This window comes from Myotis yumanensis, unplaced genomic scaffold, assembly GCF_028538775.1.
Source record: "Myotis yumanensis isolate MYYU_CA2020_CCGP unplaced genomic scaffold, mMyoYum1.0.hap1 SCAF_23, whole genome shotgun sequence".
NCBI classification, from domain to species: Eukaryota; Metazoa; Chordata; class Mammalia; order Chiroptera; family Vespertilionidae; genus Myotis; species Myotis yumanensis.
In genome coordinates this window covers 11,255,922-11,279,941 of record NW_027223774.1, presented here as the reverse complement: position 1 = coordinate 11,279,941, position 24,020 = coordinate 11,255,922, and the positions used below count along the sequence as shown (strand labels likewise).

The 24,020-nt window shown below is 51.9% G+C and overlaps 1 protein-coding gene across 1 annotated transcript; it reads right to left on the bottom strand.

The window, feature by feature from the left end:
* Positions 1 to 8,902: 8,902 nt before the first annotated feature.
* On the bottom strand, positions 8,903 to 18,290 carry AP2S1 (adaptor related protein complex 2 subunit sigma 1). Its single transcript, XM_070402132.1, has 5 exons — positions 18,181 to 18,290; positions 14,409 to 14,558; positions 10,183 to 10,296; positions 9,472 to 9,531; positions 8,903 to 9,273 (listed from the first exon to the last, which is right to left on the bottom strand). The coding sequence occupies exons 1-5, from the start codon at positions 18,181 to 18,183 to the stop codon at positions 9,172 to 9,174; spliced, it is 429 nt and encodes a 142-aa protein (XP_070258233.1). The 5' UTR covers positions 18,184 to 18,290; the 3' UTR covers positions 8,903 to 9,171.
* Between the last annotated feature and the right edge of the window lie 5,730 nt (positions 18,291 to 24,020).

The following is a 24,020-nucleotide window of genomic DNA, read 5'->3' as shown; positions in this document are numbered from 1 at the left end:
AGGTCATGCGTCACCACCAGAGGCTGACAAGTCTGTCATTTCATGTTCAAAGATTCGGCGATTCTAAGGCTTCCTGGATACCAAGGGACGTGTGGACGGGTGACATGGCATCTGGGTGGGCATTGGATGGGGTATGAGGGCTCAGGGCTAGCCAATAACAAACGAACAAACAGGAAATGAAATGAAATAAATGAAATGAAATGAAAGGAAAGGAAATGAAGAGGACACTCAGTCTTCCAGCTCAGGCTTTTGCACTGAGACTCTCGGGCCACTGAAGGCGAGAGGACGCGCTGGCTGCACACAGACCTGCTTGCTCCCTGGATCTGCCACTTCCTGGCTGTGTGGCCCCAGAGAAGTGACTTCGGCTCTCTGAGCCTCAGGCCCTCCACCTGCCCAGTGAGGGGAGACACCCCGACCTCCTTTGAGAGCCTGCGCATCCAGGGCGGAGTACAGAACCTGACCTGCAGCAAGAATTCAACAAAAGACAGCTGGATGGCCTTGGGGGGAGGGGCAGGGGTGCCTCAGTCTCCTCATCTGTAGAATGGGATACTCCTAACGCTACTTTTTATTGGGAGGATGCTTGCGAGGGCCCTAAGGCAGGACTGTGCCTGGTAATGTCACGGGAAGGGGACAGGCCCAGGGCAGGTCTGCCTCGGGCCGGCCTGTGGTGTGTGGGTTCTTGACCTCGTGCAGGAGAGATTTCACAACACGAGTCCAGGTGATGGTGAGAGTGTGTTCCTTAAAGCCGGGACAGTGACACAGGAAGGGCTTAGCATAGAACAGTGGTTCTCATCCTTGGCTGCACGTTAGAATCACCTGGGAATCTTTTTCAAATCCTGATTTCTGGGCCTCATCCTCGGGCAATTCTGTTTTTTTGTTACTAACGTTGTGGCCCCACCCCATCACAAAGAAACAGAATTTCCGGAGGACGAGGCCCAGAAATCAGGATTTTAAAAAGATTCCCAGGTGATTCTCATGTGCAGCCAAGGCTGAGAACCACTGGCATAGAAGAAGCTACAGGAGATGGGGCTGCTTTGGCTCACTGGGTAGTCAAAGTCACAGTGACAGGCGTGAGCCAAGGTGGGCTGCTGTCAGCTCACTGGGAAGTCCGAGAAAAGGGGGCCTGCTGAGTGAGGCGGGGGCCACTAGAGGAGCCGAGGAGGGTGTGGCATCACTCTCTACTCTAAAAATATTCTGCTGCCGCGGTGGGAACATCTGCTGGGGGCAAGGAGGCGACTGCTCGTCCAGGTAGCGGCCGGGCCAGGGTGGTAGCTGTGGGGGCGGGGCTTCTGAAGCATTTTGAAGGTTAAGCGAACAGGATTTCCTGCTGCCGGGGATGTGAATGGGAGAAACAAAGGAGACTCAGGCATCCTTTCAAAGTTTGACGTGCTTGGGCCCTCACCAGGTAGCCACACACAGGTGCCTGACCTGGGCTGTCAGCCAGGGCCAGGGTTGCATCACCAGGAAGGAAAGGCAGGCCAGGCCTGGCTCATCTTGACAAGACGCAGGCTCCGAGCCAGCCTCGTCTTTCGCCTCCCATTATCCCTCTGGGCTGGGCTGGCCTCCCTCCCCAGGCCAGAACAAAAGTAATCTCTCCCATCTCCACCTGAATCATTCTCAACCAGGTTGGTGAGGCTCCCACACCCTCCTCCAGGCCTGTCTGCCCTCAGGTCGCTGATCACTACTAACAGACGCTATCTCGAGATCTCGGCTGTTCTGTGCCCGATGTGAGATAGAGATCCAGTCTCCCACCCCGTGTGCACGTGTGGTATGTGAGAACATGGCCCCCTTCCCAAGCTCCGACTCCCTCTCCCGCCCGGTGGGAATAGAAGGGCCATCTGTAGGTGCATTATGGGCCCTTGGGAGTCTGGCCAGCTGTTTGGTCAAGGAACAGCCAAAAAGAAACTTCCCAGATCGTAAACAGCTGGTGTTTGGATGTTACACAGCTTGCACGCAAGCACACCCACCCTGCACGCCCGATTCATCACCCTATTTGCTTTGTTGTCTGGACGCTTTATAACTCTGTATTGAAAAAGCCTGTGTTACCCTAGCTGGTTTGGCTCAGTGGATAGAGCTCAGTCGGCCTGTGGACTGAAGGGTCCTGGGTTCGATTCCAGTCAAGGGCACATGCCTGGGTTGCAGGCTCGATCCCCAGTGTGGGGTGTGCAGGAGGCAGCTGATCATTGATTCTCTCTCATCATTGATATTTTTATCTCTCTGCCTCCCTTCCTCTCTGAAATCAATAAAATATATATTAAAAAAAAAAAAAAAGCCTGTGTTGTGGAGACTTCCCTGGCAGGCCGCCCCCGTGTGCACATAAGTCCTAATAAACTCATGTCTTTCGCAGTCAGTCCTCGGATTATTTCTTTGGAATCAGCAAGCAACATCCTGAGGCCTTCTCGGACCTCAGCTCTTTGCAAAAACAGTGCATAACCTGACTCCTTTCCCCATCTTCGAGGACTTCTGAAGCTGTTTCCCGTCCCTCTTTAGACCACTATCTCATTCAGTTGTTTGTATATATTTTTTTATGGATTTGCAGGCGTTCTTTACATATTGTGGCTAATGATCAGTGTTAGTTACATGTGTTGCGAATATCTTCTCACAACTCGTGGCTCCTGTTTTCATTTTGTTTGCGGTCTCTGCTGATGTCTTACTTGCTCTGCAGTCTTTTCTTTTATGGTTCGTATTTGTTGTATCCTAAGACACCTTTCTCTACAATACCACCATAAAGAGGGATAAGAAAGTTCTTGACATACTCCTTTGGAACCATCTCCAAGGTAAGAAAATTGTGTGATCAATATGCCGTCATTTGTATTAAAAAGTGGGAAGAGGAAGAAAGTGTGTGTGTGTGTGTGTGTGTGTGTGTGTTCATCATAATTTATCTCTGGAAAGATAAGAAGAAATTGATTATACAAGTTAATGGTTGGGGGATAAAGATTCAGGGGCACAGTTATTTTTTATATGTTTTTATTGATATTAGAGAGACAGGAAGGGAGAGGGAAAGAGAGAGAAAGAGAAAAACATCAATGTGAGGGAGAAACGTTGAATGGTTGCTTCTTCATTGATTGGTGTACGCCTCCACTGGGGATTGATTGAAACCAAAACCTAGGAATGTGCCCTGACCAGGAACTAAACCCAAGACCGTTCAGCTCACGGGATGATTCTCCAACCAACTGAGCCACGTGGGCCAGGGTAAGGGGCGCTGTTTTTTCACTGTATCCACTTTCGTAACTTTTGAACTTTGAAACCATGGAATAAATTACCTTTCAAAAACTGAACTAATTAAGATTATTTTTAATACAACAATCTTTCACAAAACTCTTTGCCCATGTTTCCCTCTCAACATTTTTTTTTAAATGTATTTTATTGATTTTTTACAGAGAGGAAGGGAGAGGGATAGCTCAGCTGGCTAGAAACATTGATGAGAGAGAAACATCCATCAGCTGCCTCCTGCACACCCCCTACTGGGGATGTGCCCGCAACCAAGGTACATGCCCTTGACCGGAATCGAACCCGGGACCCTTCAGTCCGCAGGCCGACGCTCTATCCACTGAGCCAAACCGGTTAGGGCCCTCTCAACATTTAAAAACATTTTTTTTTTTTTATTGATTTCAGAGAGAGGAAGGGAAAGGGAGAGAGAGATAGAAACATCAATGATGAGATAGAAACACCAATTGGCTGCCTCCTGCACATCCCCTACCGGGGATCGAGCCTGCAACCCCTACATGTGCCCTGACCAGGAATCGAACCGCCAACTTCTCAGTGCATGGGTCGGCATTCAACTACTGAGCCACATCGACTGGGTTCCTTTCAATATGTTGTTTTGTACCATGAGGTCTTCGGTCCCCTGGAGATGACTTTTGTGTGTGGTGTAAGGTAGAGCTTCCGTCTCCCACCCCATGTGGATAACCCACATCCTTCCCCCGTGATCCGAAGGGTGACTTCTGTCGCCCAGCACCTCTCCCTGGGGCGGTCCTGGCCAGGGAGCTGGGCTGGCTAGGGCATCGTCCTGATACGCCAAGGTTGACAATGCAAATGGCTACTTTGGTTATACAAAAACCTGAGGACCTGCTGGGCCTCGAGCAGGCGCTCCGCCACCCTTTCAGCAGCTTCCCTGTTGGGGGGGCTGTCTCAGGTCCCTCCCTGTCCCCCGCTTAATCACTGGGGTTCCTGCGAAGCCCGTGTTGTGGTCCAGGGGTGGCCAAGGCTCAATCCAGCCTCAGAATACGCTTCTTTGACAGCCACACGTTAAAAACAAATTCTTAAGAAAACAGTAAAACAGCAGAAGACTTCACGTTATAAAAATTCCAGCCCTGGCCGGGTAGCACACCAAGGCTTCAGGTTCAATCTCTGATCAGAATCAACCAGTGAATGCATACACACGTGGAACAACAAAATTCTCTCTAAAAATCAATAAATAAAAAATTAAAACAAACTCTACATTGTTAATGTCTCTCTTTTTAAAAAAATATATTTTATTGATTTTTCACAGAGAGGAAGGGAGAGCGATAGAGAGTTAAGAAACATTGATGAGAGAGAAACATCGATCAGCTGCCTCCTGCACACCCCCTACTGGGGATGTGCCCGAAACCAAGGTACATGTCCTTGACCAGAATCGAACCTGGGACCCTTGAGTCCACAGGCTGACGCTGTATCCACTGAGCCAAACCGGTTAGGGCAATCTCTCTCTTTTAATGTATTTTTATTGATTTCAGAGAGGAAGGGAGAGGAAGAGAGAGAAACATCAATGATGAGAGAGAATCATTGACCAGCTGCCTCCTGCACACCTCCTACTGGGGGTCGAGCCCGCAACCCGGGCATGTGCCCTTGACTGGAATCGAACCCTGGACCCTTCAGTCCGCAGGCTGATGCTCTAGCCACTGAGCCAAGCCGGCGAGGGCTCAATGTCTCTTGAAAAGTCAGAAGATCTAGCCACGCTGGGCGCACATTTGCACACGGACAGGCAGCTGCAGTGAGGGAAGCAGCAGGTGGGCTCCACCTTGCAGGCCCACCACCTGGCGAGGGCTCAGGGGTGCTGGGTGGTGCACCTGCCTTCTCCCTCCCAGCAGCCAGCAGCCTCGCTTCCCACAGTCCCTGAGGAGATGGACGCATCGGAAAAAGAATCGCCCTGAGCTCCCATCACCCCACCCGCCTGGGTGCCCACCACACTGCCTTCCCGTCATTCTTAGGAACGAGCCAGCAGCTCCTCGTGTCCCTGGGGCACCCCTCCCCCTTCCCCTCCCCCTCCCCTCCCCCCACCACGCTTTCCCGCATCTTCGGGTTTCCCCTCGTCTATGGCACCATTCCCATCAGCATAAAAATGCTGCGATATTGTCCATTTCAAACAAAAACACCTCCTTGCTCCCACACCCCACACCAGCTGCTGCCCTGTCTCTGCCTTTTCCCAGGGGCTTGTGGGGGCTGGCGCCCCGATCCTCGCCCCCGTTTCTGCAGAAGCCCCTCTGATCGGTTTCCCCCTCACCACTCCACCGGCCCTGCTGGGACCTTGCTGACCACCCTCTTAGGAAATCCATTGGCCAAAGGGTTAGCTGGGCCCCCAACCAGGGATCGATCCCAAAACCCAGGCATGTATCCTGACCAGGAGTTGAACCCGAAACCTTTCAGCGCGTGGGACAATGCCCAACCAACTGAGCCACACCGGCCAGAGCCAGAACTTCATTCCTCTTTGTGGCTGACGAGTAATTCCATTGTGTGGCTCTCGCCGATCTTCTTTATCCACCATCAGTGAATGGGTGTCCTTCCTGGCCTTTGCGACTGGTACTGCTATGAACATTCACATGTCAGGTTTTTGTGTGAAGACAAGTTTTTGTTTCCTTGGGCTCACATAGCGATTCTGTGCATAAATTTTATTTCTCTTGGCTAAGCAAGTCGAAGTGGGATTGCTGAGTCATAGAGGGAGTGTAATGTTTAACTTCATAAGAACCTGCCAGACTGTTTGCGGGAGAGGCTGCACCATTTTGCACGCCCATCTGCAACAGGAGAAGTCGGGGGGGGGGGGGGGGGGGGGGGGGGGGAGGGTGCCTCGCCAGTCGCACGGGTAGTTAAAGGGCCGTTCTAACAGAGCTCAGCGATCTCAACAGCAGTTAAGGTGCGAACACTCTCTCTTCCTGAGCTCTGCACCAGGCTGCTCCTTCTTGTCATTGTCTGAGGTCTCCTCTTTCGCCCCCACTCAGCCACCATCTTAGCTGACCTCATGGTGAGGGAAAGAGAGAAACATCAATAATGAGAGAGAATCATTGATTGTCTGCCTCCTGCACGACCCCTACTGGGGATCGAGCCCTTGACTTGATTGAACCCAGGACCCTTCAGTCCACAGGCCGATGCTCTATCCACTGAGCCAAATGAGGGAGGGCATTATTGCTGTTTCTATCTCTCCCTCTCCCTTCCTCTCTGAAATAAATTTAAATAAATAAATATATATATTTATTTATTTATTTATTTATTTATATATATGCATACACACACACACACATACACACACACTAGAGGCCCGGTGCATGGATTTGTGCACTGGTGGGGGGCATGGCCTGTGGGGATCAGCCTGCTGTGGGAGCGTGCTGAGCAGCTGTGGACCCGCCCTCTGAGCAGCTGCTGAATGAGGAAATTAGTTCTGAGCCGATATTTCGGGGTAATGTCTTGGGTAAAGGTGTGTTCTGTGTCCTGGAGGAACCTGGCAGAGAGCTTTGCACCCCAAAGCCACTCGGTGAATGTCCTTGATGTGTGATGCCAGGCCGGAGACACCATCGGGGATGTTCAGGACAGCTTCCCGGGGGGTCCACAGTCACGTACCCCCTTGCCATCCGCCTATGCCAGCTCCCCGCGCTCTTTCTAGAACACACCTTAGAGGGCCTGCATCAGCTGGTGGGGTCAGGCCAGTGTCTGGATTGTCTCAGGTATTTGATAGGTGCAGAGACTTGGCCTCACCCTGGGCCTGCTAGCGGCTGCTCCCCTGGGTCAGTGCACCTCATAGTGACTGGTCGACCGGTCGTTCTGGTCATTCTACCGTTCAGTCGCTGGGCTTTTATATATATAAATATATATACTAGAGACCAGTGAGCCTCGGAGGGAGCATGTCCCTGCCCACACCTTGACTTCAGACTTCCGGCCTCCAGGCCTGGAGGGAATCCATTTCTTCTGTCCTAAGCCACCCAGCGTGTGGTCGTTTGTTACAGCAGCCACAGGAAACGGATACAGTTCCCGTGTCCTAACGACCTCAGCATATTCCTCCACCTGCTCCTTCCCTGGGGCCCATCTCGGGGTGAGCTCACCTCCCACCCCATCACCTGGCTGCAGACCCGAGCCTCAGCTTGGACGCCTCCCCCGCCGCCGTGACCCGCCACAAGTGGTCGGTCTCAAAGCCCTGTTGCTTTAAGCCACGAAGTTTGTGGGCATTTGTACAGCAGCCATAAGAAACCAATACACTGTCACAGTGATCGTCTCTGTAAAGGACTCCCCCTCCGAGCCTCCATTCCCCTGTGTCATGATCATCAGAGCTAGCACTCCATGAGTGACTCATTCAATTCCCAAGCGCACCCTGTGAGATAGAAACTATTATCGATCCATTTTCCAGATGAAGAAACTGAGGCAGGCAGGAGAGGTGAAGTGACTTACCCAAAGGCCTCCCAGCAGGTATGTATGTGGTGGAGCTGGGAGACTGAGGGAGGCTGAGTCACATTCATAAGAGCTGCCAGGACGACTGGTATAGTTCTCAGCTTGCCAAGGGCGCCCGTCACGGATGCAGCCAGCGGCCATCACTGCTCTCAGTGGGCACGGGCTTGGGGGGAGGGGGGAAGCGGAGCACTGCCACCAGAGGGCACCAGACACACAGGCAGGGGTGTTTTCTCATCACAAGGGCCAGAAGGCCACTTGCTGGCATTTGGTGGAGGGGCCGACAGCCTGGCCATGCCCGGGACAGATGCCCACATGAAGAATTGTCCTCCCCGGGGCCAGCAGTGCCACTGCAGGAACCACTGAACACTGGGCCCAGCGCCTGCCCTTGCAACAACCGTCCAAGCTAGGTTAAAATAAAACAAGGATTCCGCAGCTGCCTGCCTGGGCTCAAAAGTAGCCAGAAGAGCCCAGCCGGCGTGGCTCAGTGGTTGAGCATCGACCTATGAACCAGGAGGTCATGGTTCGATTCCCAGTCAGGGCCCAGGTCCAGGTTATGGGCTCGATCCCCAGTGTGGTGTGTGCAGGAGACAGCTGATCAATGATTCTCATCATTGATGTTTCTGTCTTTCTCTCCCTTCCTCTCTCTGAAATCAATAAACACATATTTGAAAAAAATAATGCTTTAAAAAAAAACAGCCCTACCCAGTTTGGCTCAGTGGATAGAGCATCGGCCTGTGGATGAAGGGTCCCGGGATCGATTCCAGTCAAGGGCACGTACCTCGGTTGCAGGCTCCTCCCCAGCCCGGGCCCTGATCAGGGTGCCTGCAGGAGGCAGCCCATCAATGTTTCTCTCAAATCGATGTTTCTGTCTTTCCCCCTCTCTTCTACTCTCTCTGCAAATCAATGGGAAAAAAACTAGCTCAGAACAAGCCTGGCTCAGCCACTGACCAGCTCTGTGACCTCAGGCGAGTCTTTGAACCTTCCTGAGCGCGTCTGAAAAATGAGGGAGCATCTCTCCCTCGTAGCTGAGGAGTAAAGTACCACGTGTCAACGCCTAGAGCGACGCCTGGGAGGTACTCAGTGCTGTAAGTGTTCGCTGTGAATATTAGTATCTGAGTAGCACGTGCCCGGCTCTAAACCTGTCACCCCTTCCAGTCCGGGGTCCCTGTGGCAGGGGCAGGTGTGAACGTGCCTCTCGGCACAATCAGTGTTTGCGGACTAACCAGGGAGTCCCGAGTGCCCTGGCTCCCAGGGAAGACCGACACGGGGCCAGGAGGGGACCACAGGTTTATTGGGGGCTCCACACACGCACTCACGGTGTCACACGACAACGGCACGGTTACTCAATACACACGAGGTGGCCTCTGCCCGCAGCTGGGGCCCAGAGGCAGTGGGGTGCAGTCTCCTCCCTTGCGGCCCAGACCCAGCTGGGTGCTTCCTCCTGGGCAGCTGAGGGAGGGGCTCCGGGGTGGGCCCCGGGCCTGGAACGGGGAAGCGAGCAGGCAAGTCCATGGGAGGCTGGGGCGCAGGGGCCGCCGCTCACTCCAGGGACTGGAGCATCAGCAGCTGTTTCAGCACCTTCGTCTGGCTGGTCTCACGGATCTCGCCGGCCAGGAACATCTCGTCCACGACCGTGTAAACCTGAGTGGAGGGAGGTGACAGGGGAGCCGGCGTGAGGGAAGGGGCCCGGATGCTGGTCCCGACCTGGGAGCTGGGGGCTCCGAGGCCTGAGAGCTGGGAAATGGGCACCAGCAGAGGCATGGAGGTGCCAACGGGGGTTACGGCCCACCCCCTCCCCTGCCTGTGGCCCCCACGGCCTTGACGTCACCAGGAGCCCACCTTGTAAAAATTGAACACCAGGTCCAGTTCACAGACGTTGTGGAAATATTCGTTTAGGACCTGGGAGAGGGAGAGAGACGGTGAGAGACGGGCAGGGAGAGAGACACACAGACAGGAACAGAGGTCATCAGACAGAGATGGCAAAAGAGACCGAGCGGGAGGGAGAGGGAGACAAAGAGGGAGAGGGAGAGAAACAAGAACGAAGATCAGATGACGACAGAATGACATGGCAAAACGAGACAGACTGAGGGAGAGGGAGAAAGGAATGGGGAAAGTGACATGTGGGCACGGAGACAGACGGCTGCATAAAGGCGACAGTGGGCTGCAGCAGAAACAAGGACCAGAGAAAAGGGGAAAAGGCCATGGCTGGTTTGGCTCAGTGGATAGAGCGTTGGCCTGCAGACTGAAGAGTCCGGGGTTTGATTCCCGTCAAGGGCACATGCTCGGGATATAGGCTTGGTCCCCAGTGGGGGGCGTGCAGGAGGCAGCTGATCTATGGCTCTGTCTCATCATTGATGTTTCTATCTCTCCCCTCCTCTCTGAAATCAATAAAAATGTTACAAAAAAGGAAAAAAGGAGAGAAACACACAAAAAGCAGGGAGGTGGGTAGAGAAAGAGGGGGCTGTGGTCGAGGAGGGTCTGCGCAGCGGGACCAGGGACGGTCCCCGTACTGGAGGCCACCGGGGGCCCAGCCCGCCCCCAGGCACGCACCTCCACGAAGTTGTGGATGGCCTCCAGGTAGGCCAGGTTGTTGTCGTTGACGTCCACGCAGATGCAGAAGTAGAGGCCGGCGTAGCGTCGGTAAATGATCTTGAAGTTCCGGAACTGCGGGCAGAGAGACGGTCAGGGACGGGGTGCCCCAGAGCCCAACATGCTGGGCAGAGTGGGCCAGAACATCTCCTCCTTTCTCTCACGCCCCCTGAGGCCCTGCTCTGTGCCTGGCCCTGTGCTGGGGACACCGTGATGACGGACATGGGCCTGGCCCTCCCCTCCTGGCTCCCAGTGCAGTGATGAGAGACCCATCCTCAGACATCCTCAGAGAGGGCAGGGCTGGGCTGCAGGAGCCGAGAGGGGGCAGCTAACCCCGCCTGGTGGCCCAGAGGGCTTCCTGGAGGAGGGGGCGCCAGACCTGAGGTCTGGAGGATGAGCAGGAGTGAATGGGCAGGAGTGTTCCAGGCAGAGGGAACAGCCTGTAGAAAGGCCCAGAGCCCAGCAGGAGCCGGGCAGGTCCCACAGCACCCTCCCCACCTTTCCGTGGCTCCCCAATGCCTCTGGAGAGGCAGAGTCCTTCGCCTGGATGACTCATTCATTCATCCACAGACCCTGGCTGAGCACCGACGCGGGGCAGGCTCTGCCGGGCAGCAGTCACCACTTATAACCAAGCCTTGCTCCTAACTGAACTGTCACGGAAAGATTACTCCAGCAGCACACACAACCAGGCGTAAGTGCGCATGGACGGGGACACAGGCGCTAATTGTATGTGTAAGATGGAGAAACAGGCAGGGACAGACAGAGATGCGTCCTGGGTTGCAAGCACAAAGCCACCAGCCACCAGCTGAAACCCCAGCACCAGGCCTGGCAGGCGTCTGGTGCCACCTGGCGGCAGCTGCGAAGGCCAACGTTAGCCCTGGATGTTTATTCTTTCCAGCTCATCCTTTGGTTAGTTTCTGACCTCATTACAGTGCTGCCCGCACATAACCCACGGAATAACAAGCATGTGTCAGGGTGCGTACTCCACTTTCCTTTCTTTAAAAAATTTTAATTGATTTTTAGAGAGAGAGGAAGGGAGAGGGAGAGACAAAAGTATGGACGTGAGCCCTAACCGGTGTGGCTCAGTGGATGGAGCGTAGGCCTGCGGACTGAAGGGTCCCAGGTTCGATTCCGGTCAAGGGCATGTACCTGGGTTGCGGGCACATCCCCAGTAGGAGGTGTGCAGGAGGCAGCTGGTTGATGTTTCTCTCTCATCGATGTTTCTAACTCTCTACCCCTCTCCCTTCCTCTCTGTGAAAAATCAATAAAAAATAAAAAAAGTGACGTGAGAGAGGAAACACACGCCACACCCGGACTGAGCCTGCCACCCGGACACGAGCCCTGACCGGGCGTCAAACAGGACCTTTCGGGGCCTGGGAAGACGCCGAACCCGCTGAGCCACAGTGCCCAGGGTTACTTTTCCTTTAACTGACACAGATTGTGACTTTTTTTAAAAAAACGCTGGAGACCCCTGCTCTGTAGAGAGGGCTCCAGTCTCCCGGGCAGGAAGCTCTGCCTGTCAACCTGGCGGCCCGGGCAGAGCCTGACGCTGAGCAGCACTCTCTGAGCCTCCCTTCCCGGCTACCCCTTCCCCCTCCTTCCTGTGCCCGCGAACCCACTGCCAGGCTTCGCCGAGGTCGGCCGGACCCACGTCCTCTGCTACACACTCGGCTCGGTCTCCTCCTGCAGGCTGAGGGGGTCCCCTCTCTGAACGCCTTCGGCCACTGGGGCCTGTCCCAGCCCTGACCACTCCAGCTGTCAATCTAGGGACAGGGTCATCTCCCCACTGGACACTGAGCCCCCGGAGGGAAGGCGGGGCTGTCACCATGGTGTCCCCAGCCCTGGACACTGATAGGTGCTTCAGGAGATACAATAATGTCCGCCCTGCCCCCCCCCCCCCCCCCGCAGGGGTGTCCACCTGTGTCCTGCCAACCCCTCCCCCGGACTCTGACTCTGCTCCCTCCTGGACAGACAGACACCTCACTGCTGACCTGCACCTCAGCCTGCTCTTTCCGAAGCCGGTCCTGTCTTAAAGTGACGGTGCCATGCTACCGGTGGGCCGCTCTCTCTCCCGCTCCACATCTAACCATTGGTCCTTCCGCTGGCTCTACCTCCCGGTCTTCTCGCCACCCTCTGCTTCCACACCGGTTCCACTCACCTGCACCTGTCACCTGGACTCTGGCTGTCGCCTCCCGCGGCCTCCCTGCTTCTGCTCTTGCCCCCGTAGAGGGTCCCCACGTCGGCCCATGTCCCTCTTCTGCTCAAAACCTTCCATGGCTGCCACCTCACTCAGAGGAAGGGCCCACGTCCTCACCACAGCCCACAAGGCCCTGGCCATCTGCCCCTGTTATCTTTGTCCTCATCTCCTCCTGTCCTTCCCCGGCTGGCCTTCCTGCTATTCCAAGAATGCCCCAGTATGTTCCCGCCCCAGGGCCTTTGCACCTGCCAGTTCCAGGAGCTTGGAATGTTCCTCTCTCAGACAACATGTCCTTCCCATTCTTCAACCCCTTCAGGCAGGTCTTGGCTCAGATGTCACCTCTTCAATGAGGGTTCTCTGATCAAGCCATTTAAAGCCGCAATCCAGCCCCAGCGCACACACCCGGCCCTGGACACTCGCATCCCCCACGCGCATCCCGCCAGCGCTGCTTGATGCTCCGGGCCCCTGTCACCACCTGACACTGTATCTTTACCATCAGCTCTTAGGGCAGGGACTCAGTCATGTCTCTTACGTTCACTGCAGTATCCCAGCGGCCAGAGCAGCGCCTGGCACACAGCAGGCTCTCCATAAATATTTGCTGAATTCTTTAGGACACCCAGCCTGGTCTCTTGAACAGGCTAACACCATGGGAACTAAAGGTGGAGACTTCTCGATGAAAAGAGACCAAAGCAATGCAAGACTGACCGGCTTTTAACAACCAGTATTGATAATTTGGGGGAAATTTAAATATTCACCAAGTATTAGAGTAATATTTAAAAAGTATAGCCCTGGCCAGTTTCGCTCAGGACTGAAGGGTCCCAGGTTCAATTCCAGTCAAGGGCATGCGCCACAGTTGCAGGCTCAGTGCCCAGCCCTGGTTGGGATGCCTGCGAGAGGCAACCAATCGATGTTTCTCTCTCACATCCATGTTTCTCTTTCTCTCTGTCTCTCCCCATCCCTTCCACTCGCTCTAAAAATCAATGGAAAAATATCCTTGGGTGAGGATTAACAAACAAACAAATAAATAAAAAGTATGATGCATTTTATCAGGTCTGATAATACTATTGTGGAAATGTAAGGAAAGGCCTTTATTTTCTAAGTCATAACCTGAAATATCATGATGACCGTAACTTAATTGCACATGCTACTGTAAGGGATGGTTCGTTATACTCTCCTCTCTAGTTTTGTGAATCTGAACATTTTTATAGTAAGTTTGTAAAAGGCAACCCAGCCCTAGCTGGTTTGGCTCAGTGGACAGAGCGTAGGCCTGCAGACTGAAGGGTCCCAGGTTCGATTCCAGTCAAGGGCACATGCCCGGGTTGTGGGCTCGATCCCCAGTAGCGGGTGTGCAGGAGGGAGCCGATCAATGATTCTTTCTCATCATTGATGTTTCTATCTCTTGCTCCCCCTCCCTTCCTCTCTGAAACCAATAAAAAACTATATACAGTGTATATATATATACATACACACACACACACACACACACACACACACACACATATATACAGTGGGGCCTTGACTTACGAGTGTCCCAACTAATGAGTTTTTTGAGATACCAGCTGTCTCTCGGCCGGTTTTTTGCATTGAGTTGATAGAGTAATTTGAGTTAACGAGCTCCTAACGAGCTCGGTCTCGGAACGAATTAAACTCGTAAGTCAAGACCCCACTGTGTGTGTGTGTGTGTGTGTGTGTGTGTGTGTGTGTGTGTATAAAAGGCAACCCCCCCAAAATTCTTCAGCCCAAAAAAGAAAAAGGTAGAGCAAAAAGGCATAATATTAATACTGATTCAATCTGGGTAGTGGGTGCATGAACCTTCACTCAACTTCTCCCTCATTGTACGAATCTGTATGTTTGAAAAGTTTCACAATGCAAAGTATCTAAAAAAAAGGAAGACAGCAAGCTAACAGCCTGCTGAGTGAATGAACGTGGGAAGGGAGGAGGGTCTGGGGGGAGGGCCTGAAAGGAGGCATGGGGGCCCGGGGTCTGTCACCTCCACGAAGTTGGTGTGTTTGGCATCTCGGACCGTGACCACGGCGTGCACCTCCTCGATCAACTTCTGCTTCTCATCGTCATCAAACTGCATGTACCACTTGGCTAGGCGCGTCTTGCCCGCTCTGTTCTGGATGAGGATGAAGCGGATCTGGGGGCAGCAGGAGAAGGAAGTGAGAGAGGCAGGGGGAGAGGGCCGGCGCTACAAACACCCAACAGCCCCGCCCATCACCGCCAGGGAGAGAGGCCACCCCTCCCTGCCGCCTGCCTTCCCTGGGCCCAGCCAGGCCACTGGCCACACGCTCCCATCCCAGCTCCCTCCAGCCCCTGCGGAGAGATTTCTCCTCCGCAGAGCAGCGGGCTCTGCCCTCAGCTCCCGGGCCCTGAGTCCAAGCAAGGCCCCACCACCTCGTTTGCCTGGCCCTGGACACGAGACCTGCCTTCCTGAGCACCCATCTCCCCACCGGCAAGACAGGTTTCCTTCTCGGGCTATTTTGCAGGTTAAATCAGTTTGTAAAAACAGGTCAGTGGCTGGCACACAGCAGGCACTCAATAAATGTTTGCATTTCAGACGCCTTTGGTATAGGTCTTGGCAGTGCTAACTTCTTTTTTTCTTTTTACTTACTTTTTTTTTTTTTTACTTATTTAAAAAAATCCTATTATAATATAAAGATGTAATATGCAAATGGTTGTTACATAACGACCAACTGTATAATGACTGGATCACGGATCAGCAGGAGGGTGGGGCAGCAACAGCTACAGGAGGGGGCAGGGCAGCAAGCTACTGGCACACGGATTTGTGCGCAGGGCGACTAGTTGAGATATAATTCACATACCATAAAGCCCACCACACATGTATATAGCTCAATGGTTTTTAGTATATTCAGACAACTGTGCATACATCACCACTAATTCCAGAAACATGTTCATCAGCCCAGAAAGAAACCCCCCGCCCATTAGCAGCCACCCTCCCTCCGCCAGCCCTCAGCAGCCACGAATCTTTCCGCCTCCATGGATTTGCCTGTTCTGGACATTCCCTAGAAGTGGAATCGCACAGCGTGTGACTTGTGTCTGGCCTCTTCACTCGGCACGATGTTTCCAAAGTGCATCCATGTTGTGTCCCCCTCTGTGGATAGACTTCATTTCCTTTATCCACTCAGCAGTGGTTGGACACTTGGGTTGCTGACATTTCTGGGTGATTATGAACCATGCTGTTCTGAACATTCATGTGTACGTTTTTATGTGGATGTATGTTTGCATTTCTCTAGGGTGGAAACCTAGGAGTAGAATTGCTGGGTCATATGGTACCTCTATATCTAACTTTCAGGAACCGCTAAGCTATTTCCCAAAGCCTCTGCCACTTCTTCAGTGACACAACCGCTGGGTGCCTCAGTTTATCCACCTGGAAAATAGGGCCACATAAGGGTGTGATGAGGAGTAAACGATATAGGAGAAGTCCCCAGAACAGTGCTTGGCTCGGGTTATTAGTATGCACACCGGGTCAGCTATGAGTATCATCAGTGATGGCTAGAAATTGGGTTTTTATGATTAAAATTAGCTATTGTGATGACTGAGGGGCATTTGACCGAGTGGCTAAGAACTCAAACTCGACAGTCTGAATGAATCTCGGCACTGCTCGCCCTGAGTCCATGGGCAAGTCACTGAGCCTCTCTGGGCCTTAGTTTTCCCGTCTGTATAATGGACATAACGACAGTCCCTCCCTCGTAAGACTGCTGCACAGGTTACTAAACATAAGGGTCGTAGTACAGGGACTGGCACATACTAAGTGACACGTAAGTACAGTGGAACCTCCGTTCTCAAACTCAACTCATTCTGGAAGGCTGTTCAAGAAGTGCTATGTTCGAAAACCAAGTCATTTTTCCCATTTAGAAATCATGTAAATTGAATGAACCCATTCCAGACCCCCAAATGATTCCCTGTTTTAAACTTTCTCAGTTGCCTGTGATCGCTGTTCCAGGAGCACTTCCACGCCTGTAGCAACATCAGCACTCTTGGTGGCCTCCTTATGGTTTAAAATTGTACGAATCGTGGATTTCGCCGATCAGACGCCTGAACACCTCTATCACACTCTGCAATTTTTTCTTTTTTCAGCTCTATTGTTTGTTCTCACAACTTTCCTTTTCACTTTGCTGCTGCCACTAACCTTCTTAGAACCCAGGGAGACTTATGTGAACAGCGCGAGGTTTAGCGGTAAACTGACTCACACTGGAGCCTTCTCTCCGTTGTCGCCTGACTGATCACACAGGTAACAGTATGACAGGGGTATCGGGTCCAGAACCGAGGTCTGTTCGACAACCGAGACATTTTCCCATGAACAACTTGGTGGAGAACCAAATTGTTCAAGAGGGGAGACGTTTGGGAACCGAGGTTTGACTGTGTTAGTTCTTCGTAATATTATCATTCACCGTCGTCTGACTGAGAAAACTGCGGCCCAAGTTCACCCGGATAGGAAGCCTGCCTTTGGGCCCAGTTCTTTTTGAAACAGGCATGCTTATGCCCATTTTATAGATAAAGAAACTGAAGCTCAGAGAAGGGAGTCTCACAGCCAGCAAGCAGAGCTGGGAGTCCAATGGCTTTGCTCTGAGCTCCCTTACCCTGCGGGGGGGGGGTGGGGGGGGGTAGGAGGGAGGGAGAGGGGAGCCCCCGCCCTGTCGCAAGAGTCTACTCTTTCCTAAATCTCGCTCTCCACATATTCTATCCACTTCCCCCCAGCAATCCAGCTGGCTAGGACAGGCTCTTACTACCTCTTTCCAAGAATCCCTTCTGCTGAGCCAGGGAAAACCACTTCCCAGCAGGGCAGGGGTCAGGGGCCGGAAGGAAAGGCGCCTGCGTGGGGGTGGACCTCTAGAGGCGGAGACACTCGGGGCCTCCAGGAAGGAGAGCTAGAAGCAAACCTACAGAGTTGAGGGGGAGCTGTTCCGACACCCACCATTCTTCATCTCTTTTCCCAGCTCCTTGCCCAAAAAATCCTTTCTTACGATCCAAAAGCCCCAGCCCGGGGGTCAGGTGCCAAATCCCATACCCAGTCCTTGCTCCAAAGGCCCAATCTCTCACTTCCGTGCCTACTCCGACCCCCCACCCCACCCCGCCACTCACCTCCCCATTGGGAAGACCTGTCACATTGCACCCCATTTCATGTCTAGTATCCATTCCCTTCCGCCAAGCCTTCTTCCCCTCCGCAGCACGCTTTCCCGGACTCCAAAGGGCCATTCCCTACAGTGGTCCACTTCCCGCCTCCACGTCCCAGTCTCTCACCAACAGCATCCCGCCCGTTTCAGCACCCCCTTCCGCCTGCAAAGCCAGCTTCCTGCCTCCGGAGACCCTTTCTCTTTCATCCCGATGTCTCTCTCGTTCTCCCACGCTCCTGCCACGCTCCCAGAGGGCCCTCCTCTAGGGACGCCCCCTCCCTGCCTCCGATTCCTTCTTTCTACCCTCGAGACCCTGCTTCGGCAATTGCCTCCCGGTTTCAGAACCCCCCAGTCATCTCCAATGTCTCCCACTCTACAGCCCTCTCCCCTTGGCACCTTATCTCCAACGACCCGTAGCCTCCAGGCCCCCGATGTACCCCCAAGCCCAGAATCAGCGCTCAGTTCCCGGCTTCCCGGCCTTTGATCGGCCCCAATTCCGAGAGCTCGCGCCCGGCCCAGACCAACGCACCGCAGCGGGGGGGGCTTGTCAGTGCCCGACCCAGCCTCCAATCTGCACGTGGGCCCACTCTCCTCCCGTCCCCAACGCGAGCGCGCCCCAGTTACCATGGCGACCCCCGTCCGGACCCCAGCTGCCCCGGTCCCGCGGCGACTGGGCGGCTCCCGCTCTGCAAGGTGTTGGGGGATCCAGGGCTAGAGCGGACTTCCGGCAGAAGAATCCGCTCGCCCTCTAGCGCACAGCCCGCTGGGAATTGTAGTCACAAGAATGGGTTTGCGCGTCAGGGTGGCAAGGTGGGGAAAAGAGACGGTCCTTCTTCCCAACATCCTGAGAATTTGTCCGTTTTCCTTTGTCCGTGTTCCTCTGTCCGTGTTCCTCTCCCCGTTTCCTCATGCATGCTAGGAGTTGTGTCTTCGGAGGACTACAATTACCGAAACCCTCGGCGGTGAGCAAGCTGAGCGTTGCATTCTGGGAAAAGTAGTTCTCATGGCCCCTCCTTCAAGGCGGGATGGGCATGCTGGGAATAGTAGTTTTAAATAAGAAACGGCGTGTGGGACGCTGGAAATGTAACTGTGTTGCAGTGCTCACCCAGGGCTTTGTTTAAAATACGTTGAGTGTTTCCCTATGGGAGACGGAGAGTAGTATAAGAGCGTGAACTGTGTGTGTGCAAATTCTGCCGTTGCATTTCCTAGCCGTGAGACTCTGGGCCAACAACTTCACCTCTTAATTTCGTCTGTGAAATAGGAGAAATCAAGGGGCCGCCTCGGTAGGATTGTTTGAAAGCTTTGATAACTTCCAAAGTACCTAGCACAGTGCTTGACACATAGTAAGTGCTCAATAAATATTAGCTAACATCATGAATATTCATCGTTAACATCGGGTAATAGGGATCTTCTTACTTCCTGTCCAGAGGTACAGTCTTCTTTAAGCTACACAAATAGGCCAAGGGCTTTCCCTCCTCGTGCCTTTTGGAAGGCCTTCCCCCATTCATTCTAAGGCTGGCTTCTTTTCTTTTTTAAAATGTGTTTTTATTTATTTTAGAAAGAGAAAAACATCCATCGCCCCCTACTGGGGATGGAGCCCACCAGGAATAGAACTGATGACCTACCTCTGCCCATGGGACAATGCTCCGCGGAATGAGCCACACCGGCCAAGGAGAGACTGGCTTCTTTTCTCCCTTTAGTTAAAATACCACCTCCACAGACCTGTTTAGAGGCCCTACATATAAAGGTTCCCCTCTCATACCCCCAAAATTATGTAGGTAAGTAGTTAGTTTGATTTTTTTTTTCGCCAGAGCTTAATATATTTTATTGATTTTTTACAGAGAGGAAGGGAGAGGGATAGAGAGTTAGAAACATCGATGAGAGAGAAGCATTGATCAGCTGCCTCCTGCACACCCCCTACTGAGGATGTGCCCGCAACCGAGGTACATGCCCTTGACCGGAATCGAACCTGGGACCTTTCAGTCCTCAGGCTGATGCTTTATCCACTGAGCCAAACCGGTTAGGGTTAGTTTGATTTTTTTATAGCCTTTATTACAACTTTTTTCTTTATTACAACTCTCAGTGATTTTATTTGGTGTGTGTGTGGATCTCCCATTAGGTGGTAAGCTATTGAGGGTAGGGAGGCTGTCTGTTAACTGTATCTACCTTACCTAGAAGATGACGGCACATGGAAGCACTCACAAAGGTATTACCGTTGATACTGAACGGAGACTTGCCCTAATAAAAACAAAGCATATCCTAGAACAATGTCAATTTAAAGTGTAGTATTGGCAGAAGAACCAACACAAAACTATTGAATTAATCACCAAGGCAAAAAGAGGTCAGTGATGCCGGGCCGCTGTCGCTCAGTGGTTGAGTGTTAATCTATGAATCAGGAGGTCAGGGCACATACATGCCTGGGTTGTGAGCTCCATCCCCAGTAGGGAGCATGCAGGAGGCAGACAATCAATGATTCTCTTTCATCGTTGATGTTTCTCTCTCTCCCTCTCCCTTCCTCTCTGAAATCAATAAAAAATATATATTTTTCAAATATATTTTATTGATTTTTTACAGAGAGGAAGGAAGAGAGATAGAGAGTCAGAAACATCGATGAGAGAGAAACATTGATCAGCCGCCTCCTGCCCCCCCCCCCCCAATGGGGATGTGCCCACAACCAAGGTACATGCCCTTGACCAGAATCGAACCTGGGACCCTTCAGTCCGCAAGCCAACGCTCAATCCACTGAGCCAAACCGGTTAGGACAATAAAAAAACATTTTAAAAAAAGAAGAGGTCAGTGATCATTTCTGTCCTGTGCACTATGCAGTCTCCAACAGATTTGCGACCAGGATAAAGTAAGCAAGGTGTTCAGGGTGGAAACTTTTAAAAGACACTCCCACTGAGGTGCTGATCCAGCCCTCGCATGAGCTGAAAGTGAGCACCTCCTTGAAGTTCATTCTCTGGGCACTTTGCTTGCTCCACCTTAGACCCAGCCCTGATCTCCAGTGTTTAGCTTAGTGCTGGCACTAGTCTAGTATTCAAGAAACATTTTTCTGAATGAATGAATGAGTGAACAGGAAGCAGGAAAAGAGACACTGTCCCCACCCAGGCAGCCTTCAGGGGAAATTAAATGACATTATGCAAATAAAAAAGTTACTTAGGAAGCAACAGTTGACATTTTGTATCTCACACAGTTTCTAGCTTGGAGGCTCTCATGTGGTTGCTCACTCGTGGGGTTGGCTGCTTAATGCTGCCTATTGAAGGCCTCAGTTCCCCACCAGGGGGCCCTCTCCTCGAGGACATGAGTGTCCCCACGTGGCAGCTGTTCCCCCCAGAGTGAAGGAAGGATCCAAGACAGGGCAAGGCAGACGCTGCAATGGCTTCTCTGACCTAGGCTCAGAAGTCACCCTTCGTCATTTCCAGTGTCTTACTGGTACGTAGATCAGCTCTGTCTAACGTAGGAGGGGACACAAGCACCAGGTGTGAATCACTGTGGTTCACCCTGGAGGCTGGCTACCGCAGGTGCTTAGCAGTGGTTCTCAACCTTCCTAATGCCAGGACCCTTTAATACAGTTCCTCATGTTGTGGTGACCCCCAATTTCATTGTTACAAATTGAACATGATGAAAGCATAGTGATAAATCACAAAAACAATATGTCATTATATATGTGTTTTCCGATGGTCTTAGGCGACCCCTGTGAAAGGGTCGTTCGACCCCCAAAAAGGGGTCTCGACCCACAGGTTGAGAACCGCTGGCTTATAGGGAGGCCCCTGGACTAGCTGAGGTTGGGAACAGCATCCCAGAGGCAGTGGCATTTACCTGAAATTAGAAGATGAGTGGAGCTCTGGCCAGTGTGGCACAGTTGGTTGAGCATCATCCTGTACACCAAAAGGTTGCCTGTTTGATTCCCGGTCAGGGTTCGATCCCCAGTTGGGATACACAACGGAGGCAACCTATTGATGTTTCTCTCTCTCTCTCTCTCTCAAAGGAAGGAAGGAAGGAAGGGAGGGAGGGAGGGAGGGAGGGAGGGAGGAAGGAAGGAAGGAAGGAAGGAAGGAAGGAAGGAAGGGAGGGAGGGAGGGAGGGAGGGAGAAGTTAACCAAGCAATGATTAGTGTGTGTTGGGGGACAGAGTGCCCAAGCAGGCAAACAGACTTAGCCTCTATCCCCAGGAATCTCACAGCCGGGGCAGTTTGGAGTCTAAGGTGACATTCCACGGACATGGACAGAAAGGATCAATCCTAATAGTGTAGTATGGACTCTGGAAAGATTCTCTCCTTTGCAATGTCATTCAGCATGCTTGTCATTGGGGAATATTAGAAAAGACAACATATGCATCAATAGGGGAAAGGCGATTAGTCCAAATGCAGTCACATAAGATATTAGGCAGTGTAGATACAGAGGCAGAGCTGCCTCAAACTGATTGTCAAACTGCAGTGGGAAGGCCGGGGAGGGTTGGGGGGCAGGAGGGAGGGGGGTAAGAGATCAACCGAAGGACTTGTATGCAGGCATATAAGCATAACTAATGGACATAAGACACTGGGGGGTAAGGGAGGGCAGGGGATTGTCAAGGGCGGGGGGGGGGGGGAAGGACACATATGTAATACCCTTTGTAATACTTTTAGCAAAAAAAAAAAAAAAAAAAAGATATTAGGCAGTGGTTCGGTTGAGTGAGAGATCTCAGTGCGTCGACCTGGACGGTCCCCAGGACATGTTGTTGGAGAAACAGAGGTGTGGAGTGGTGCCTACACATTGTAGCATTTGATTTTTCCTTTTATTTATCTTCAACTTTATTTTATTTATTTGTATTTATTATTATTTTTTTAAATCCTCACCTGAGGATATATTTTTCCATTGACTTTTTAGAGAGAGTGGAAGAGAGAGGGAAAGACAGAGAGAAACATTGATGTGAGAGAAACACATCGATTGGTTGCCTCCTGCATGAGCCCTGACCAGGGCCCGTGCCAGGAAGGAGCCTGCAAACAAGGTACATGTCCTTGACAGGAATCGAACCTGGGACCCTTTGGTCCACAGGCCGACGCTCTAGCTACTGAGCCAAACTGGCTAGGGCTGTTTTTATTTTTATTTTTAATATATTTTTATTGACTTCGGTGAGGAAGGGAGAGGGAGAGAGAGATAGAAACATCAATAGTGAGAGAGAATCATTGGTTGGCTGCCTCCTGCACGCCCCCTACTGGGGATGGAGCCCACAACTCGGGCATGTGTCCTGACTGGGAATCGAACTGCGACCTCCTGGTTCATGGGTCCACGCTCAACCACTGAGCCAAGCCGGCTGGGCTTCAACTTTATGTTATATAGAAAATATTTATATCCACAAGTTGCAATATTAGTGCGATAAACTTCAATACATTATTCATCTTATATTCACTAATTGTTGACATCCTGCCACATTTACTCTCGCTCTCAAATCAATCAATTAAAAAAAGTCACTAAACATCTCAGCAATATTGTTACAGGTTTTTTTTCTGTCCCAAAATCCAATCTAGGATCACAGGTTGCATTTAATTGTCACATCCCTTTAGCCTCCTTGAATCTGGAACAGCCCCCTTATCTTGTCAGCATTTCAAGACGTTGGCATTTTTGAAGAGCCCACATCAGTTATTTTGCAAAATGTCCCTTAATTCGGATTTGTCTGATGTTTTCTCATGATTAGATCCAGGTTTGACATTTCTGACATTTTGGCAGAAATATCAAAGAAGTGATGCTGTGTCATTCTCAGAGCATGTCATGTTGGTTTGTCTCATTCTTGGTGATGTTAAGTTTGATCATTTGGCTAATGTCTGCCACATTATTCTTTTCAGAAGTTATCTATATATATGAAAGGCTAATATGCAAAGTGTCCCCTTGGGAGTTCGACGGAGAAACCGGGAGTTCGATCGCTCGCTATGATGTGCACTGACCATCAGGGGGCGGCACGGAATGAAGGAAGGCCCTGGCCAGCAGCTGGGGAAGAAAAGCCCCAGCCGGCAGCCAGACGGCCCCTATCGGCCCTGATTGCCGGCCAGGACTAGGGACCGCACCAGTGCCAGAATTTCATGCACCGGGCCTCTGGGATGATTTATTTCAGTGGTCACCAACCTTTCAGACCTCACAGACCACCAGTGGTCCACGGATCACCGGTTGGCGACCACTGCTCCAAAGTTTTCCTTAAACCAGTAGACGCCAACTTTTCAAACCTCATGGACCACCAGTGGTCCGCAGACCACTGGTTGGCGACCGCTGATTTATATACCAAAAGCATAAACAACAAAAGAAAAAATAAATTAAACGTTATGAAAACTTAAAACTTTTCTGCATCAAAGGACACTATTAGGAGATTGAAAGACATCCCATAGAATGGGATAAAATATTTGCAAAGCACATATCTGATAAGGGATTAATATCCAGAGTATATAAAGAACCACAATTTAAAAATGAGCAAAGGACTTGAATAGACCATTCCCC